Source organism: Urocitellus parryii, chromosome 5, assembly GCF_045843805.1.
Source record: "Urocitellus parryii isolate mUroPar1 chromosome 5, mUroPar1.hap1, whole genome shotgun sequence".
Taxonomy (NCBI): domain Eukaryota; kingdom Metazoa; phylum Chordata; class Mammalia; order Rodentia; family Sciuridae; genus Urocitellus; species Urocitellus parryii.
In genome coordinates this window covers 59,282,274-59,303,327 of record NC_135535.1, presented here as the reverse complement: position 1 = coordinate 59,303,327, position 21,054 = coordinate 59,282,274, and the positions used below count along the sequence as shown (strand labels likewise).

At 41.4% G+C, this 21,054-nt stretch overlaps 1 protein-coding gene across 4 annotated transcripts in view; it reads right to left on the bottom strand.

The window, feature by feature from the left end:
* Positions 1–6: 6 nt before the first annotated feature.
* Sarnp (SAP domain containing ribonucleoprotein) overlaps positions 7–21,054 on the bottom strand; it is a 57,146-nt gene continuing 36,098 nt past the window's right edge. For 3 of the 4 annotated variants that reach the window (XM_026398325.2, XM_077798352.1, XM_077798353.1), the window contains 2 exons: positions 10,427–10,516; positions 6,443–8,115 (listed from right to left, as the gene is read on the bottom strand). In XM_026398325.2, coding sequence (XP_026254110.1) covers positions 8,074–8,115; positions 10,427–10,516 — 132 coding nt within the window. In that variant the 3' untranslated portion in view covers positions 6,443–8,073. Of the gene's footprint in view, positions 2,927–6,442; positions 8,116–10,426; positions 10,517–21,054 lie in introns of those variants that run through there. The other variant, XR_003301660.2, reaches the window with a different exon arrangement.

Sequence of the window (21,054 nt, the reverse complement as noted above, 5' to 3'; positions counted from 1 at the left end):
CAGTGGATGCCTTCCCCACAGACCCTACCCTGAGACCCCAGCCCTGGCCCCCATCTCCCCAAGCCCTAGAGCTCCCTCCACCTCTTCCCATGAACATCACACCTTGTTCCCTGACCAAGCAGTGTGCAATACAACAGAGGGAGGCAGGTGGGGGTTGAGGGACAAGGGGTTGGGGAAACGGGAAAGGAGGGACAGACATAGTTAGGGTGGAGTGTTTGATGTTTGCAGGTAAGAAGGTTTGGCAAGAAGAGAGAGAGATGTAGAGACAGAAGTACAGAGGGATAGAGACAGGAACAAACAGCAACATTGAGAAGGCAAAGGAATAGAGAGAAGAGATAAGAGACTAGACAAACAATGAGAAAGAGACAGAAATGGAGTAATAAATGAAAGCCCCACACCAAGCCTCCTTTCTTCCACTGGCAAGGTGAGGGGCTTGGTATAGTTTGGGGAGATCCCCTGACTATCCAGTAGGAGAGGAAATAAAAAATCCATTCTTAGCATCTTCCCTCTCCCCCTACAACAATAACCAGGGGAAGGGAAGCAAGGGCAGGGGCAAAAGTAAGGATTTGGGAATTTTATTTATTTATTTATTGTGATTTTTCTTTGTTTTTTCTTTTTATTTTTGGGTACTTGGCTTTACTGGAATAGGAGGGCCCCTGCCCACTATGCCCCATTTGTCCCTTATGCCCCAAACCCTGCTCTTCCCCAATACCCACCCACTTAAGCACTTGTATAAAGCCTCCAGGGTTGGGAATGGGAGTAAAGGGCAAGAGGGCTGATATATGTGTTTCTAACCCATAAGCAACCTAACTAACCAAATGGGTTGAACTGAGTGGCCATGGAAATAATACAAGATTGGCGTTTAAGAGCTGAGGGAGGGGAAGTCCTCAACATCCAGGATCTATGAGAGCGCCACTAAACTAACCCTCAGACCCACCTTCTCCAAGGTATTGATTTAGCCAGAGGGTATAGCCTGTTTATGCCCAAATTACCCTCAGCCGAGAGAGACCAAAGAGCCTGTGGAATGCCCCTGCTCCCAGCCTCTATCTTCAGGTCAATAAAAGAGTAGAGACCCCAAAGTCCCTCAGGTCTGGGTAAGATTATAAAGGGTCAAGAAAGGAATAATAAGGAGGCTGAAGGTTACAGGGCATTTGAATCCAAATCACTGCTCTGGGCTAGGGAATAGAATCTGTAGACCAAGGTGGAAGGGATTCTGGAAGGGGGACATTTTAGTCCCCCACCCCCCAAAGCTCAGGGTGGAAGGAGGGAGAAAAAGGGAGCAGAGTGTCTATATAATTTTTAATCTTTTATTTTTGGAGTATAGAAGTACCTGGAAGCAGGGAGGGGATAGTACAGTGGGGAAAGGCAGCTGACAAGGCCAGTTGACAGCAAAGAATGGGAAGGAAGGAGATTCCCTGGTTTGAAAGGCTAGGAAGCAGGCAGAAAGTAGTTGCCACTTCATCTCACTAGCTGGGCCAATTCATTCCTCCCATAATCCTGACTCACTCTCCTCTGGACTCACTGTGCCTCAGTTTCTTCCCCTCGATGGAATGAGAAATAGCAGCACCCACCACAGCCAAGAGATGAATTCTGAGCACTTACCACGGGCACTTTATGGACATAAAATACCTCTCGCTGTGGGACAAGATAACCAGGGCACCAGAGTAGTGGTGAAGATATGTGAGGCTTAGAGGAGTCACAGGCTTCAGAGAGTACAAGTTCCCCTGCCTCCCAGATGGACAGTGCCTGAAGCCAAGGAGTTGAGAATCTCCACACCCTATCCATACCTCACCAGCAGATCTCTTGGCTCCAGGCAAGAGCCTAAGGATGTCAGGAAAGCAGGGGGTAGGCTGGGGGGGGGGTGCAGAGACCTACAGCAAAATGGTACTCTTAAGTAGAGCCAGCAGTTATGGTCTGGTAGAAACAGTACTGAACTGAAGTAAAGCCTGAGGTGGAGAGCAGACCTGGAAGGCTTATTCTTCCTGAGCACATGTCTCTCCTGCTTGGACCAGACCACTGAAGGGGCAAAGGTATGGTGACCATGCTTGGGAAGGTGATGCTGGTGAAATTTAACATCTTATTTCTATTCTCATAGTGAGAAAATGAGATAAGGTGTTTCAGTAGAGGAATGAACAGGGACTGTCAAGCTTTTCAACTCACCTTCTACATTGCAGCTATTTTAACCCCAAGTCTCTCCTCTCTCGCCCTATTCTTCACCCTTCTGCCCCAGTCTTGGAGAACAAGACACACCTGACCATTCACATTTCTTTAGTAGAAGGAGAGGAGCAGAAAAGTGAAGAATAGCACATGCTTCCCCGCAAGGTCAAATACCTCTTGATCTTGGGACAGGGTGGGGACTGGGCAATAAACATTAGGTAACTTCCCTCTACAAAATCTAAACAGCTAGGGCGTTAAACTTGGGGGACACTTAAAAAATTGCCCTTTAATACCACCAAATAAAGACCTTTGCAGAGTCAGGAAAGCAGTCATTTCTCTTAGGAATATAAATCTGAGTTGAAATTGCAGTCCCCTGTTCCTCCCTATCCCCAAAGAGGCATGGGATAGAAAAGCTTGGAGACACAACCCAGCAACCCAGTGGGGGCTGGCACCCTTCCCCCACCTTATGTGTGTGGACCTGGCCAGTGCCCCTCTGAACATATCATTACTGGTGTAATTATTTACTTTGTGTATTTGTTACATCATGTGTGTGATTGCCTTTGTTTGTTAAGGGTGTCTGAGGAGTATGGGGCTGACTGGGGCACTGGAATGCCAGGAAAGGACTTCTTCACTGAGATCAAGGCTTCCTCGAGGGAACCACTGCAAAAAGGCCATCAGGTAGTTTTCAAGTTATGTGACAGAGGGCAAAGATGGCCATAGGGTGCTCTGAGTTTTGGGATGGTCACATGACACAATCCAGCACTTGAACCTGAAAAAAGAAAAATAAAAGCAGTCAAAGAGTTTAGAAATCAGTGCCAAGCTCTTCTCCCTAATCAAGCGCGACATTTATACTTGGGAGACCAGGAATTGAAGAGGATCTAAGAGAGGAAACCTTTTGCTCTAGGACTAAGAAGATGGGGTCCTTGGAGCAAGAGAAAAACCACTACGGATCTGGGTGTGTGGTACACACTTGTAACCCCAGCAACTCAAGAGGCAGAGGCTGAAAGATCACAAGTTTGCAGCCAGCCTCATCAATTTAAATAGACACTGCCTCAAAATTTAAAAAAAAAAAAAAAAAAAAAGGACTGGGGATGTATGTGGCTCAGTGGTAGAACACCCCTGGGTTCAATCCATGGTAATGCAAACAACAATAAAACACAAAAATGCTTGTGGGATGAGGGTTGGGATATGTAGTCCAAGACAGATGGACAAAGGATGAGAAAGGAAGGGGAGTTCCTTTCTCTGGAGAGCTTGATTCAAAACAGTCCCCCAGATTATAAAACTCTCCCAGCCTTCATAGAATAGGAAATCTGAAGTTTTCTTAAGACAATCCAGCTAATGTCTGCTATTCTGCAGTCCCTACTCCTAGGTTTCCTCAACAGTTTCACCAAAATTCATGAAACAAACTGACAGTTGTTTGCTTTGTCTGCAAAAAAAGTGATTAAGCATTTCAAACAATCTTTGAGCCCACTATACCTAGAGGGCAATTTCCAGGATGTTACAAGTTGGGGGTGGCAAAACAACCTTGCCTGACAAATAATAACATAAGGAAAGCTCCTGTGACACCAGCATGATCCAGAACAGGCAGCAAGGATACTAAGGGTTCAATGTGCCATCATGCTTTCCCTGCCTTGTTCATTCTACTACCAGACTGACCCCACCCTATACCAACTACAAAACAAGTTGAGACTGGGCAAGTAACTACAGTGTTGTGCACTGTATCATCCCTTAGGGAACTGCTTTATCTACAGTTCTATCCCTAGCTTTTGGCCTGAGTCAAAATGGTTTTCCCCTCACTACTCAAAGGAATACAGAAGAAATTGTAAGATGAGTTTTAAGTCTTTTCTCCTATTCCCAAAACACCCTCCAAGAAGTGCATCAGGAGCTATCCTATCATTAGTCTTTGCCCAGTTTTCGTATGTGAGGGGCATGCCCCAAGCTAATAAACAGCAAGCAGTGTAACATTTAGTCTCTGGTGGATAGTGGGGCAGAAGTAGGAAAGTCAATGCTCCAGGTAACAATGTTAACTTTCCTACCCATAAGCTGAGGATTAAGAGAAGAACTGGAACTCTTCCCCCATCTTTCTAGTCTCCAAACTCCCAAATACAATTGCATAAGCACATGTATGCGTACATACACAGGCCCAAACTCACCCCCCATTCTTTATCTAGAATCTGTTCAAGTGGGGAAAAAAAGTGTTCTTATCCTACTTTTATTTTACCCTTATAAAATTAAGAGCTAATATTTTTTCAATGATTATTAAGCATTAACTATGCTAAGCAAATTATGCTGAGTTCATAATATGAAAGTATTAATTTTCACAGCAACCTTCATAATACTGATACAGAGTCTGGAGAGAGTCACAGAATTAAGTAATTTGCCCAGGGTCATAGAGCTAGTGTGACAGAATAAGAGATTAAACCTAAATAGTTACTACATACATTACACTCTATTAATACTGATATAAGAGAAAACAAAATACAGGGACAATAGAGAGGAAAGAGATGACAAAGTCAGGAACAAGACGGTTCAAAGGGTCTGCAAAGGAATGCAACCTTTTATTTTCAGTCCTCTTGGAGGAAAAAACAAGAAGAATCTGGAAACAGCAAGAGAAAGGGAGATCAGAATGTGTGTGTGTGTGGGGGGGGACTTCAATAATCAGAAGTGACAATGCCTGTCAGAGGCCTCATGTAAGAGAACAGGGAAGCAAAGTACAATGATACACACCTGTAATCCCAGCTACTCAGGAAACTTGAGTCTGAAGGATCCAAATTCGAGGCCTGGGTAACTTAATGAGATCCTATCTCAAAATTTAAAAAGGCTAGGGATGTAGCTTGGTGGTAAAGTGCCCTTGGGTTCAATCCTCAATACTGGAGGGGGGTGGGGAGCAGAGAAAGGTATTCTCTCCTAAGTTCCTCGCTACCCCATCTGTTTCTCATGTTAGACACAGCAAGAGGACTCAGCTCAACACTAAGAAGAGGTCTGGCACAGTGGGGTATATTCATAGTCCCAGCTACTCAGTAGGCTGCAGCAGGAGAATTGCCAGTCTGAGGCCAGCATGGGCAACACAGGCAACATAGAGTAATGCTGTCTCAAAATACAAAAACAAACAACAAAACACCAAGAAGCTCTGCCCTTATTCACCCCTTCCTTCCATAGCCTTTGCCCACACTGAAAGTTTTAGTCTTCTGGGGGGAAGGGCAGCTTAGGGTGATGGTGGTGAAGACAATGATCCTAGAGAACCATAAAAAGGTGCAGATTTACAGCTAAGGAAGCTTGTTCTCTCCACAGCTTTTATAGACTCCCTCATTAACAGCCTCCAGGTATGCGGAGAATGTCACAGCTTTACAGCAAGGAAAAGACTGGAGTCAGCTAACTACAGGAGTGAGACTCAGGGATAAGAAGGAAGGAAAGATATTTGGATCCCAGATAAGAATTATAAGCCTAGGTGTCTATTCTGTTAGGCAAACAAAAAGGACTTTTTTTTTTTTTTTTTTTTTTTGGTGCTGGGAATTGAACCCAGGGCCTCAGCATTCTACTGACTGTGCTATATCCCCAGCCTTGGACTTACTGTTTTAAATTCAGGGGGGAAAAAAAAATCCTAATTTTGAGCATTCTATACTATTCATGCTCAAAAAGTTATGTGTGAAATGACTACACTGAGACAGTGGTCAGGCTTGGAGGTTATAGTCTTTTGACTGACATAGGAAAACATGGCATCAAAGATCTGAGGAAGGTGGGCATGGTGGTACATGCCAGTAATCACAGCAACTCAGGAAGAAGGATCACAAATTCAAGGCCAGTCTTGGCAATTTAGAGAATCCCATCTCAAAAACTAAAAAGGGTTGGGGATGCAGTTCCGTGGCAGAATGCTCTTGGGTTCAAACCCCAATACCACTAAATAATAAATAAGTGGGAAGTGAAGAATTGAGCTAAGTAAAGAGAATGATGAAGTGTAAAGAGCAAAGAATCTAGCGAATAAGGCTGAATACATTTCTTTCTGTAAGGTTGTAAAGACTAAACAGACAAAGTGAAGAAAATTTCTGAGGGACCCATTGCTCTGTTCCATTATTAGCATCTACCCTATTCCTCCTTTTTAAAAAACCATCCTAGAGTAAGAAATCCTTATTGAATCTATAATCTTATATTACAAAACTGAATAATTCTCTTGGTTGTTTTCAGATGAAGGCATAGGAGAGACAGAGAAAAAAAAAAAGCTAGTTCTGAGATTAGAGCCTGAAGTCAAGAAAGGGAGGCAAACAGAACAGACTAACAGGAAGGGAGGGAAAGTCACTCCATGTATAAGGTTTATTTGGTTGAGGATATGACAAAAATTTAACCAACTTTCCTTCTTGTTCATTTCTCCAGAATCTCAAATGGGGCAAAATTCACAAAAAAATGGGCAACCTTTGGATCTGTCCTCCAAGGTACAGTTTTCTTAAAATATCCAACTTTGGTCCCTTGTCACCAACTATAGACTTGACAGAAATAAAGAGATTCTTAATGTTACAAAGTTTTGAAAAAATTATACCCTTTCTACTGATCACAAAAACAAGCAGGTTTTCACAGAATTAAAGACAAAGATTACAAACAACAGCAATGTAAGAGTTAATAATGGGAGAAAATCTTTAAGTAAGATACCAGGCTTGTAAATTTTATAATCCTACCTCACCAAAAAAAAAAAAAAAAAAAAAATAACTTCTATAGATGTCCAAATATAATGATTAAGAGGAGACACCCTACATCAACTCATCTGAAAAGACTACCAAGTCTCAGATTTATAGGAAACTTCAAATGCAAACAAGCAACCTGCTTGGGGAGAGTCAAACCTTTTCTAAGTAGGAAGCTCAGCAAGAAAAATGAATTTTAGTAATATCCATGAAACATTACCACCAAAACTGCAATAGCATCCTTCTGCAACAGAAGAAGAAAAACTAGCACAGGGCTTAACAAAAAGCTAAGTAGAGTTGGGATATAGCTCAGTGGTATTGCACTGGCCTTCCAGGTGCAAGATCCTAGGTTTAATCCCTGCCACTGAGCAGGGGAAAAAAGGTAGCATCCCATCCCATTGCTTATGTTCTCAATTATCTAATAATGTTTAATGTTTAACATTTTTTATATTCTTTCATACTTTGAATCCCTACATTTTCTTCCATCTCTGAGGAGCATCCAGCCCATCAATCTTCCTGAACTGCAAAACTGACAAGGTCCCACACAGTGATCTGTTCTGGAAACAATTATCATGCCAGGCCACATGGAAAATAGGGTCCTTCTTACTGTAAGGACTCTGGGCTCCATTTTATCCAACAACAGGACTTTGTTACTAGCTTATAGTAGGGAATTATAAATCATTAGTCCTTGTATTTATATTGTTTCTATCTCCTAAAACCTTCTATGCTCCCTCTATTTTATCTCTATGGGTCACTCCAACCTGCTAAAGCAAAGATTCAGGGAGTAACTTGACCTCTTTACAGAAGTTAATGAGGTAAAAGGATGCCTGTGAGTACAAGCAAAGGTAATAAATGGGCTTAAAGGGTAGACTCATACTCAACCTTGTCTTCTTTTCTAAGGGATAGACATTATGGCTAATTCCCCATAATATTTGCTCCCAAAACTCCCCTTATCTTACCTAATCTGGCTCCAAGAACTTATATGAGGAGCACCTAATAAAACACATTGTTCTCTTTTCTGTTTTTTTATTAACAAGCAAAATAATTAAAAACAAAACCACAACAACCTTAAAGTTGGAACAACAGTAAGTTAAACTGCTGCTGGAGTTCACTGATGTACCTGAGGTACATGCTCCCTCACTGCGAGGCAGGACGTAGGCACATGACTGTGCATTTAGGTATACATGTGACCAAGAAGAATCAGAAATGGAAACCACGGGAGAATGGAAAGCATCAAGAACTTTCATCACGCAATCCCAAAACGCTCTGCTCTTTTCCTCTTCTTTGCCTGTAAGGAAAAACAGTAGTTTAGGTTCCTGGCTGCTTTAATCCAAACTCACATGAACTGTCACAAGGTCCAAGAAGAAGGGATGACCCTGACTTTAAGCTTTGTAGCCAGAGATTTCATTCCTGAATCTCTTCAGTTATTTAGCCGAGGAGGTTTAGTGAGAAAGGAGAATGAAAACAAAAGATTACAGGAGGTGGGAGGGGAGGCGAGCAAAGGAGAATAGTAGTAGAAAATGGAGAGATTTTCTAAGGAGACAAGGCCCTCAGCCTAAAACAAGAGAGCCTGCAAATAATGGGTCCTGAATAGGTTGGGGAAAGTATCGGGAGGGTATTGGGGAGGGAGATGAAAATTTCAGGGAACAAAGGATGGTGAGGATGCCCCTTTGAGCAGTCAGGCCCAATAGTAGCTATTCCTTAGGCCTCTAATCCACAGAAAAGAATATAAATCTTCAATGCCAAAACAATAAATTTAAAGAGAGGAGGGTGTTTACAGATGACTCCTAAGAGAGGCAACACTGGAGAGGGGCCACAAAACAGCCTAAATCCTTCATTCTCACAACCACTGCTCCAGCAAAGAAGGAACCCTTTTTCAGCCCATTCATGCCAAAGGTCTAACCTATATTATTTAAAAAAGAAAAAAAATACGCACTAGCCCACTGCATCTCACCTGGACTACTAAGACAGTTCTCTGAACTCAAAAATCTTCTTGTGAACTTCATTAGCCACAGAAGTTATGACTCCTCTACATATGCTGATTCTTCCAATAAAAACCACTGTTCCCGGACTCCTCTACATATGCTGATTCTTCCAATAAAAACCACTGTTCCCGGCCACCCAATCCACAACCTCCTTACCTTGCAAGAGGCCAAGTGTACCTACTTAGCAAGCATGCCTGGATTAACAATAATTTCTTTGGCAAGAAGGAAACAATTTCAACAGGAATTAAAACAAACCTAAGTTTACTTCAAGCTCATTCTGGTAAATCAGACAGTAAATGAATAGATATAGAGGTGACATTTTATTCTCAGAAGCACAAAGAATACAAACTTCTTTAGTTTGTTCCAAGTAGAAAGTGCAAACTGATCTGACTATAATTTTTAGGCTTACTTACAAGATCATCTCTGATATTTATTCATAAAGAAGATTAACAAGAGTTTGAGTGATAAGGAAATAAAATTTAGAGGCTGTCTCCAGAAGCAGATGGAGGGAAGAAATCCTGGATTAAATGGAAGTTTTAAAGAACATTCCAAATTCTTTGCTCTTCAAGAAACTTCCTGTAACACTAAAAATACTCATTATTTCAATTGTACTTTATGTACACCCCAGGTGACAGATATCTGGTCTCAATTACAGATATTTTCAAATCAGCAAAGCAACATTGTCTATCAATGCTGAATCTCTATGAATATGAGTTACTCCAGTGGAAACTGAGGCATGGATGAATATGAACCTTAAAAAAAAAAAAAAAAGATACTCTTTCCTTTTGTAAATAAAGTGGTAACAATAAGGGGATGGGGCTAGGACTAAGACTCAGTGGTAGAGTCCTTGCCTAGCATGCATGAGGCCCTGGATTCAAACCCAAATACTGCAAAAACAAAAACAAAAACAAAAAAACAAAACAAAAAACAAAAACAAAAAAACAAAACAAAAAAAAAATCCAAAGTAATAAGAACAAAAACTCTCATTTGTGATTTGTGTCCACTGTCCTATTCCAGAGAAAGTTGGGCACAATTACACTTATATCTAGGTTGGAGGTAGCTTTATTAAATAATCAAAGGAAAAATGCCCAGTAAATAACAAAAACACTATTATTTATTCAATACTTAAAATACAACAGGCATTAACCTGAGTGTCTTACATATAGCATCAATTCAGTCTTGAAGTACTACTCTGAGGTGAGTATATTATACTCTCCTGACAATGAAACAAAAGCTCAGGAAAAGTGGTGGAGCCAATTTTCAAATCCAAACCTACATGATTTCATCATAAGATGACACCCCTCCCGTCCCCCAAGCAAAAGGCAAATGACTTGTCCTGTGGGAACTGAAGAAGTAGGCTGGGGGGGCTGGGGTTGTGGCTCAGCGGTAGAGCACTCGTCTAGCATGTACAAGGCCCTGGGTTCAATCCTCAGCACCACATAAAAATAAATAAATTAATATAAAGGCATTGTGTCCAACTACAACTAAAAAAAAAATTAAAAAAGAAAAAAAGTAGTAGTAGTAGTTTGGGGAAACAGAGGTTTTTTGCTCATTCAACATATTCACCCTAATTTCCCCTTAGGAGCTCTATGAAGCATTCAAAGAATATTTTACCTCTGTATCCTCTGTGGTTCCAGTTCCAGCTGAACTTGTGACAATTCCAAATCGCTCCTTCCTCTTTTTCAGCTTTTCATCATCTTCAGACTGTTCAGGACAAGAAAAATGGTTGAATAAAGCTAGTCTCTATTCACAAAGTAAATAGAAAAGAAATCATAATTTATTGATTATAATACGCAAGCCAACCTTGTACTGAGATAAGGATCACACACAAAACCAGAAAAGACAGATAAGAAAATGAATAAGCTAGTAGTATAGTTTGGAGATGTTGTGAGATGGGTGGGATTTTTCTTTTTCTTTTTTTTTTTTGGCAGTATTAGGGATTGAACCCAGCAGTACTTCATCATTGAGCTACATCCCTAGTCCCTTTTTATTTTCTATTTTGAAGACAGGGTCTCAATAAGTTGTCAAAGGTGGCCTCGAACTTCTGATCCTCCTGTCACTGTGATCATAGGCTTGTGCCATCACACCTGGCCAAGCCTGACCTTTGAATTATGTTCTGTTTTCCCATCTGGAAATATGATCTTTTCCTCACACATGTACTCCTGCCATGGTATCATTTGGCACATGTGTATGGATCCTCACTGCTATGTGTAGACTTTCAGCCTCCAAAACTGTGAGCTAAATAAGTTATCCAGCCTCCTTTTTTTTTTCAGGGCCAAACTTATATTTGTTAAGAACAGTAAGCCCTCACTACATTGTCATTGTTGCAGACCGCAGAGCACCTTCACAACTTGATACAAAGAATTCCTGTCCGGGGCTGGGGATGTGGCTCAAGCGGTAGCGCGCTCCTCTGGCACGCGAGCGGCCCGGGTTCGATCCTCAGCACCACGTACCAACAAAGATGTTGTGTCTGCCGAGAACTAAAAAATAAATATTAAAAATTCTCTCTCTTTCTCTCTCCTCTCTCACTCTCTCTTAAAAAAAAAAAGAATTCCTGTCCATGAAGCTAGTTACAGAAGAGTTCCCAGTTATTTCTTTATAGCAACAAAAAACGGTAATAGTAGCATATTATACCTAGAATGACTAAAAAACTTATTTTAGGTAGGGCTTCAATACTCTTTAGTAGAGAAACAGCAAGAAATATCCATAAAACAAACTTCTTGCTCAAGAAATTTGGTAGCTCAAATATATGGAAAACTAAGGTTTGATGGAGTAACTCCTGAGAGAACAGTTTGGTCGAAGGTATCTAAGCTGCCTGTTGAACACACCAACAAGTACCATTTACTTATCAGGGAACATAAGGGAAAGGGAGCCAGAGTGGTGTTTCTGGAACTTATAAAGAAAATCAAGTGTTTGAAACACCCAGAAAAGTCACAGAAAGTTCTAAATAGTTTGAAATGATTTCGAGAAAAGGTATCCAAGTGACAGCTGCAGTCATTTAAGAGATATGCTCTAGATATTTTTCAAGCATCAATGACCATTCATGATGCCTGCCTAGTAACTGGGGAGAATATTTCATCTTACTATGAATCAGACCTGGTCACTCCCTCTACTCCACCCGGTGGTACTGGGCTTAAACCCAGGGGTGTTACCAGTTAGCTACATCTCCATTCTTCAGCCCTTTTTATTTTTTAAACAGCAAGACAAGAGTCTTGCTATTGCCAAGGCTGACCTTGAATTTGCAATCTTCCTGACATAGCCTCTCAAATTGCTGGGATTACAAGCGTGTGACACTGTGCCCAGCTACTTATAGCTATTTTAAAGACTGAGCTACTGATCTGGGTGCATACATGAGTGGTAAAGCACTTAACTAGCATGCACAAGGTCCTGGGTTCAAGACCTAGCTCCACAAAAAAATAAAAAGAGAGATAAGAAAAACTGACCTACTGTTTACTTCCAACATTATTCAATATAACAGTCCTGGATATATTCAAATAAGGACCTAAACATTACTGTTTTTTTTTTTTTTTTTTTTTTTTTTGTGTGTGTGTGTGTGTGTGGTATTGAGGATTGAACCCAGGACCTTACGCATGAGAGGCAAGCACTATATCAACTGAGCTATATCCCCAGCCCAACATTATTCTTTTATTTATCCCATTTTAAGTTATTTTTACCTTCACCTTCCCTTCACACCTAGTCACCAGTTATCAAAAGCTCAGCCTCAGGATTTATAAATACCACGTGGGCTCCCCAAGTGTTCTTACCCCAGAAAGATTTTCTAAAACTTGGCACATCTATTCAAAGATCCCCTCTTCTCATAATCTCAACATCCCCTCTACTCCATATAGACATACCCACCATCACCACAGGGCAAGAGAGTTTACTTTAAATGAGCTTTTCTCTATGTGGAAATTACATTCCACAAGGAATTTATATTTCTACCATCTACAGGTAGGCTATGCCTTTGGTGTCCCAAAACCAGAGTCAAAAAGCAAAAATAATCAAAAGACCTACCCCAAAAAAAGGAATTTTTCAATACCTCTGCTCTCAATCCCAACCAAGGAATTGCCTTTGTCCCCATGACCACAGCAGCCATCTCTACAATAAAAGGCAGGGCAGCTATCTAGCATTCTATGCTCAATTTATTTAATTAATCCAGCTCCTTGAACAAAGCATCAAGAATACTATCTCAGTCTTTGATTCTTTCAGTTTATTTTCTCCCTTTTGCTGTGCCTTCTTTCTAGTGAATAGGAAGGGAGCCAAAAAGCTGGAGAGCCATGAAGGAGTAAAGAATCCTACACAGGAGTTATTTTTAAAAAGTATATTACTACAAAAAACTGTTGCCTACACAGTTTTTCCACCTTTTTTATTGTAACTATCAATCTATGCTGGGTGCCCAATTACTATAATCTAAACTACTTTGTGTGTGTGTGTGTGTGTGTGTGTGTGTGGTGCTGGAGATGGAACCCAGGGCTTTGTGCATGTGAGGCAAGCACTTCACTAACTGAGCTATATCCCCAGCCCTAATCTAAACTACTTTAAAACACTAAGCCAGGTTCCAAGAAAAAGAGACATACTCTTGTCCTTTGTCATATAAAAAAATAACAACAACATTATAGTCACTAACATTTGAGTGCTTCCTATGTGTCAGGTACTGTGTGGAGTTCTTTACATGCAGTAATACATTTAATTTGTTTAACAATCCTATAAAGTAAGCATTATGATTAAATTCATCCTGTAGATATGAAAACTGGAGCTTGGGGTGATTAAATAACTTGCCAAAGTCTCACAAATAATGGCATAGTCAGGATCAGAACCAGGAAATTTTACTCAAGAACCCACTCCTAATTTTACCATCTCTTCTGCTATCACACATAAGTATTTCTTTGGAAGAACTGTAACAAAACAGAAGAGATGCTTAATTCTTAAAGGAAAAGGATAATCAAGACCCTAAGTAGTTAGAAATTGCTTTAACCATTTCCATATCACTCATATAACTGGGTCAACACTAAGATTCCATCACTTTTCTAGTATATCACTTATCTCCATTTTATAAATTACATCTAGAGAAAAGACTCCACTTAGTAAGTTTCTTTTCGCCTCAATTTGTTTCCAATTTTGGCTAACTGGCCCTGCTAAGAAGCATTTCCAGTAAACACAAAGCCCCACCATATTTTCACTATCAAGGAGGAAAGTTTCCTTGATTTTGTCTATTACCCCTAAGATAAAAGCAAGTAAGAGATACAAATAGAAATTTCATAATGAGAACCAGTTTCAGGGGGTTTCAAAGGAGCATCCCTTCTTGGGGAAAGACACAAATAGAACATCATTATGCTGAAGTACCACTTTGAGCTTGCTTTCTTTTTCATTCAACTCAGTGTAGAAGTACTTCAGCAAGTTCCAGTCAGAGAAGGACACACTATTGATGAAACCTAGCCTTTATTTGGAGTGCTTGCCTCACATGCACAAAGCTCTGGGTTCCATCTCCAGCACCACACACACACATAAAAAAGTAGTTTAGATTATAGTAATTGGGCACCCAGCATAGATTGATAGTTACAATAAAAGTACAGACCCTGAGGTCACTCCCTTCACAAATCTCACCACAAAGCTACATCCACTTGGCAAGTGGGGAGGCAGTCTTTTTCCTTGTTGTTTACTTTGCTATATCCTAAACTGGGTAGTTTGAATTCTAAATTAAATCTCCTGTATTTTCTTTTGAGCTCAAAAGTGAGGAAAGGACAAGCAACAGAAAAAGGAGGTGAGAATACACTTCCCTAGTCACTAAGACTAGTATCAGAGATTTTCCCAGGAGCTTTCCCTTTTTAATCAGATTTTGGGGGCCTCTCCTAGAGATCCAGGCAGAGCATCTGCTCCAAATTCATCAGGGGCTGGGAGGGGGGGGCTAACACTGCTTTCCCCACCTACCGCAAACAGCCTGCCTTTCCCTCCCCAACTAAGCACCCCTCTTACAGCCTCTTTCCTCCTTGCCCTGCAGGGAAAGTGCACAAGAGGCCCAGTAAATCAACACAGTTCTAATGATCTTTCTCACTTGACCCTTCTAGCGTGACGGAGTCACATGGAAACAAACGTACAATAAACTTCACTCCATCTTTAGCTCCTTCCTGACAGGTTTTGATTCATGTGATGGTGAGACCCATCTGAGGGAAATTACCTCAATCAAAACGCATCTCTCTCTGCATTCATCAGGCCAATGTTCCCTTAGGCCATGCTCAAGTGCACAAATGGGGTTATACATCTGCAGACAGTACTGACCTCTCTAATTTGGTGTCATATACATTTGCAAACCTTTTCCCTTCATCACTTTCTCAATTCCCTTCTCCAAATCCTCAACTACTAAAAATCTCTTTTTTCTTCCTGTGTATGACCTTGTGCAGGAGGAAAAGTGCTTGAATCCAAAGTGCTTTATTTCCTATCAAGTGCACACTCCTTAAAACATACAACTTGCATCTAAAATCAGAGAAGAAACCTGTCCTCACTGACCAAACACAGGCATTGGATGTTCAGATTAATCTATATACTTCACTCCCTGCTCCACTCTCTCCCTCCTCAAGAGTTAAAACACCAAGGCAACTGACAGATGATAATAATTTCAGCACACACAAGCCTCATGGCATCCAATAACTGACTTGTTTGCTTTTCCTTTTTAAAATCTCACTTATAAAATGAGGAAGAATTCTGCAAAAAAAAAGAGGGAGCACCCATAAGAACAGAAGGCATGATCTATATTTAATAAAACCAAATACTCCCATGAAACACTATTACTAAAAAAGAAACAAAAAAGAAACATTATTACTGTATGCATGTATTTATTTATTTATTTATTTGAGTGGTGGGGATTGAACCCAGGGAGGTTCTACCACTGAGCTACATCCCCAGCCCTATTTATATAATCTATCTATCTATTTATTTATTTATTGGTACTATGGTTTTAACCCAGGGGCACTTTACTACAGAGCAACATCCTCAGCTTCCCCCTCCTCTTTTTTACTTTTTATTTTGAAACAGGGGCTTGCTAAGTTGCTGAGGCTGGCCTCAAACTTGCAATGCTGCTGCCTCAGTCTCCCAAGTAGCTGGGATTATAGATGTGCACCATGTGTCTGGCTCCTTTTTACTTTTTGAGACCCTCACTAAATTGCCAAGGCTGGAGTTGAACTTGTGATTCTCCTGCTTCAGCCTGGGATTATAAGCATGCACCACTGCACCTGGCTACCATCTTCTCTTTCTAGGACTAGGTTGCCAGGTTTTATTATTTCATCTAAGTATCAATGTCTACAAAAAGAGATATGCTAACATTTTTGAAAAGAGTAGGGATCCAGCCTCTACACAGACCCAATCTCAGGTACTCCAAAGACCTCTAAAGAATTGCTCTTGTTGATCTATGTGACATCAATTATTTATGATCTTTTTTAGGTACTGGGGATTGAACCCAGGGCTCTTTACCATTGAGCTATATCCCAGACCCTTTTGTTTTCTGAGTCAGGGTCTTGCTAAATTGCTTAAAGTCTCCCTAAATTGCTGAGGTTAGTCTCCAACATGCAATTCTCTTTGCTTTGCCTCCTGAGTCACTGGGATTAAAGGCACATTACTACGCCTGTCTGTGGCATCAATTTAAATCAACATTTTCAATAGTGCTACAACCATAAAATTAATTAATCCATTCACTAGTCATTTAAATTAGATTCATCTGAGTATCTACTTTGGGTCAAGCACTGTTTTGGCCCTGGAATATAGAAATGAAGAAGATAAAGATCCTCAGTCTCATGAGGCTTAGAAATACACCACCAAGTTACTATAAAAATGGGTACACTGGGGCTGGGGTTGTGGCTCAGCAGTAGAGTGCTCGCCTAGCACACTCGAGGCCCTGGGTTTGATTCTCAGCATCACTTAAAAATAAATAAAATAAAGGTATTGTGTTCAACTAAAACTAAAAATAAATACTTACAAATGTATACATTGCTCCTTTTATTATTGAATTATGAGGACCCACAGGAATTTTTTCTTTCTGATCCCCAGATCCAAAATACTCCAGCTTTTTATGAGCAACCTGTTAGTTTTTACCTTGTGAATTCTGTGAACCACTATCAATAGTGCACTGTGCTTTCCTCTTTCTGTTGGCTGACTATAAAGTTTGAAGCCAAATGTGTGGTTTGTCTTTGTAGAAGTGATTTGAAAATTTTTCTATTATAAGAGAGGCCAGACAGCTGGGCTCAGTGGTACACATCTGTAATCCCAGCAACTTGTGACATTGAGACAGGAGGATCACAAGTTCAAAACCAGCCTCAGCAACTTAGCTAATGATGACCTAAGTAATTTAGTAAAACCCTATCTCAAAATAAAGAATAAAAAAGGGATGTAACTCAGTGGTTAAATGCCCCTGGGTTAAATGCCTAGGAGAGAGGGAGGGAAGGGAGGGGAGAGAGGGGAGGGGGGGAGGGAGGAAGGGGGGAGGGAGGGAGGGAGGGAGGGAAGGGAGGGGAGGGGGGAGGGGGGAGGGAGGGGAGGGGGGAGGGGAGGGGAGGGAGGGAGGAGGCAGGGGAGGGGGGAGGGGAGGGGAGGGAGGGGAGGAGGCAGGGGAGGGGGGAGGGGGGAGGAGGCAGGGGAGGGGGGAGGGGGGAGGGAGGGGGGAGGGGGGAGGGGGGAGGGAGGGGAGGGGGAGGGGGGAGGGGGGAGGGAGGGGAGGGGAGGGAGGGGGGAGGGAGGGGAGGGGGGAGGGGGAGGGAGGGGAGGGGAGGGGGGGAGGGAGGGGAGGGGAGGGGGGGAGGGAGGGGAGGGGGGAGGGAGGGGAGGGGAGGGGGGGAGGGAGGGGAGGGAGGGGGGAGGGGGGGAGGGAGGGGAGGGGAGGGAGGGAGGGAGGGAGTCCTGAAGTACTGACATGAGAGAAACATAAGATCTAGAAAGAAAAACCCAAATATCAGAACCAGAAGTAGGAGCTTAGAAAGCAAGATGAAGTGCAGTCAGTTACAAGATTGCTGGTGGTCCCTTTAGAATTTTACTCCTCATTAAATATAATGGAATTTATTTAAAAATACTTCAATGACCTGAGAAGGAAAAAGAGAGGAAAAGAAGATACCAGGTGAAAACTAGAAATTTTAAATTAAGGACTCTTGACAATGGTTTCCATGGCACATGTGCTATAGCCAAGAATTAAGTCCCAAGTGGAAAATCAGCTTCAACAATTGGCAGTTAAATACCAAAGATGTTTTCTTTCTTTCTTTTTTGAGAGAGAGAGAGAGAGAGAGAGAGAGAATTTTAATATTTATTTTTAGTTTTCAGCGGACACAACATCTTTGTTTGTATGTGGTGCTGAGGACAGAACCCGGATGCCAGGCGAGCATGCTACCTTTTGAGCCATATCCCCAGCCCAAAGATGTTTTCTTTCTTTCCTTTCATCTTCTTTGCCCTCCCTCCCTCCCTCCCTCTTTCTCTCTCTCTCTCTCTTTCTCTCTTTCTAATACTGGGTATAGAACCCAGGGCCTCACAGATGCTAGGCAAGCACTCCACCCAGTCCCAGCCCCCACCCCAGAGGTGTTTTCTAAAGTAACTGCCCTTTTTTTCTAACAGAATACCACTATTAATAACTCTACCCAAAGTGGAGTTATAACTTGGTGAGTTTCCCAACACAACTTGTGTCTTTAAGATTCAAATTCAAGAGGACATTTTTCAAAACTTAAGAATTTTATCCTGACTACAATAAAGAATAGTGCTGGCCTGTGTACTAGGGTTATTTGTTCTGCCAAAAGGAGTCCAATTTGATGTAATTAGCACCCCATGGCCATGTGTTCAAAGCATTCACCTTCTTCAACCTTATTACCACTGCCACTCTGGATCATAAAAAGAAAACTAGGAGAAACAAAACAATGACCTAAAGTGTAACCCAGGCATATTTAGGACATTCAAACTCAGTAATTCCCAAGAACACAAAAGAATGTATTCACTGGACTCAAATTAGACATATCTTCATATTCTCAAGGATACCAAAATAATTTTAACCAAGCCAAACATTGTTCTTGGTTGGTGAACAAACTCACCCTCCATCCTTTTCATACCATTTTTAAGGAACACAAATTCCAATCTAAAGAATTCAGTCAAAGAAAGGGAGAAACTCTGGTACTGCAATGAATATTTCCCTCAGAAGTCTTTTATCTGCAGTCATGGAAGAGAGCCTTACAGTAATCTAAGATGGTCATATTAAAAAAAAAAATCAACTCCCCCCTTTTGAAATGAATTGCACATTAAGATGTTAACAGTTCTCAGGCCAATCTAATTTTCCAAGGGAATGTAAGGTAGTGAGACAAAAAGAGAGCTTTATGGTCACTTTTCTGAATTTCATTGCCACATGACTGATGGCAGGATGAAAAGCAGAGCCTGGGGGCTTGCAGGGGATGATAGATTAATGACAACACGGCCTTGACTTCCCAGATGTAAAGGTTATGAAACACTCCAGGGTGAACTTTCAATTTCATACACACAGGGTGAATGACAACAACTGATGGTTTTTCTCTCAGAAAACACTTCAATGCTTAAACACGCAGCTGTCACTTCCCTGCCCCTATTTCTGAAATCCATCTGAACTTTTTTTATTCTTGAGCCTCTCTGCCAGCCAGATCACAGAACAGGAGGTGATTCCCCCAAAAAACAATATGTAGACTAAAAGATGAAGGACTAAACTAGTAGAGTATGCCACCTCAGCAGGTAACATGGTAAAGAGATACTCCAACATTCTACACACATATGCGTAACACCTCTTCAATATAATCACCTGTTCTCAGCAATCTCCAACTGTAAAATCAGAATCAACTTTGCAGGGCTAGTAGGGGGCTAGGAACTTTAAAGCTATATCAGAATTAGAAGCACTAGGGCTGGGGATGTGGCTCAAGCAGTAGCGCACTTGCCTGGCATGCGTGCGGCCCGGGTTCGATCCTCAGCACCACATACCAACAAAGATGTTGTGTCCACCGAGAACTAAAAAATAAATATTAAAAAAAAATTCTCTCTCTCTCTCACTCTCTCTTTAAAAAAAAAAAAAAAAAAAAAAAAGAATTAGAAGCACTAAAGACAGTCACCTCCTCCTATCTTCACAGAATCTGAAACCAAAATCACAGTCTGCTCAGAACCCAAACACTCTTTTAAAGATTCACTACCTCCTATCACTTTTTCTTTCTCTCATCCAAATCAGGTTCTTTCCCCAACCCCCCTTCTCTTTAGCCCCAGAGGAGGTCGTCTCGGTCTTGCCCTAGCTGATTGTAGGACAAAGCAAAGCAGGTGGAGGAAATGAAGGTTTCACACTTGAGACCCCCGGAAACTGAGTTTCTATTAAAAGTCTCCACCTCCCTCCCTTAAAAGCCAGGAAGCTGCTGCTTTTAAGGATAAGCGATGCAGAGCTTGGCAGAAATGTCAAGAAGTCAGTAGAGGGAAGCTAAAACTTTAGAAGGGAGGTTAATGCTGTCTTAACCAAAACATAAAGAGAATGAAGAGGCAAAAAAAGATAGTTACCTGAGCATTCAGAAATTTAGAATGAGTAATCGGAAAACAGTGGCTTTTTGCCTGGAGTATTTAAAAATGCAGATTCCAAGAGCTGAGATGCAGTGGTAAGGCATTTGCAAACAAAGTCCTGGGTTCGAACCCCATTACAGCAGGCAGATTCCTGGCTTCACCCCAACCATAAATCAGAATCTCAAAAAGAGCAGGAATACAGAGCTGAAAGGGTTCCCCTAGTAATCCTTCTGTGCAGCCATATTTGGGAACAATTGCAAATAGCTTTGACAAAATATACACAAGCCCCACCTCACAAATATATTTATTTGGTAGAAGTGGGATGAACCCATGAGAGCTCTACCACTGATCTACAATCCTCAGTCCATTTTGATTTTGAGACAAGGTCTTGCTAAATTGTCAAACTGGCTTCAAACTTGTGATCCTCGGGCCTCAGCCTCCCGTATGAGATGATAGGTATACACCACCATGCTGGTTTAGACCAAAAAGTTTAAAATAATTTCTCTTATAGTTTAAATAAGTGGCCATCCAGCTCCAATCTCCCCCCACTAACAGCAGGGGTCTTCCAAAAGTTTATGCTTCCTACAAATAGGATATCTCAGCTGTAGGGATATGAAGGTAAAAAAAAACTGTGAAGGAATCACACAGGGCTCTGAGTAGTGTCATCTTACTGCCTTCCTAGAATTCAAATAGAGAAGCAAAGAGAATTTTTCACCAGAATAGTT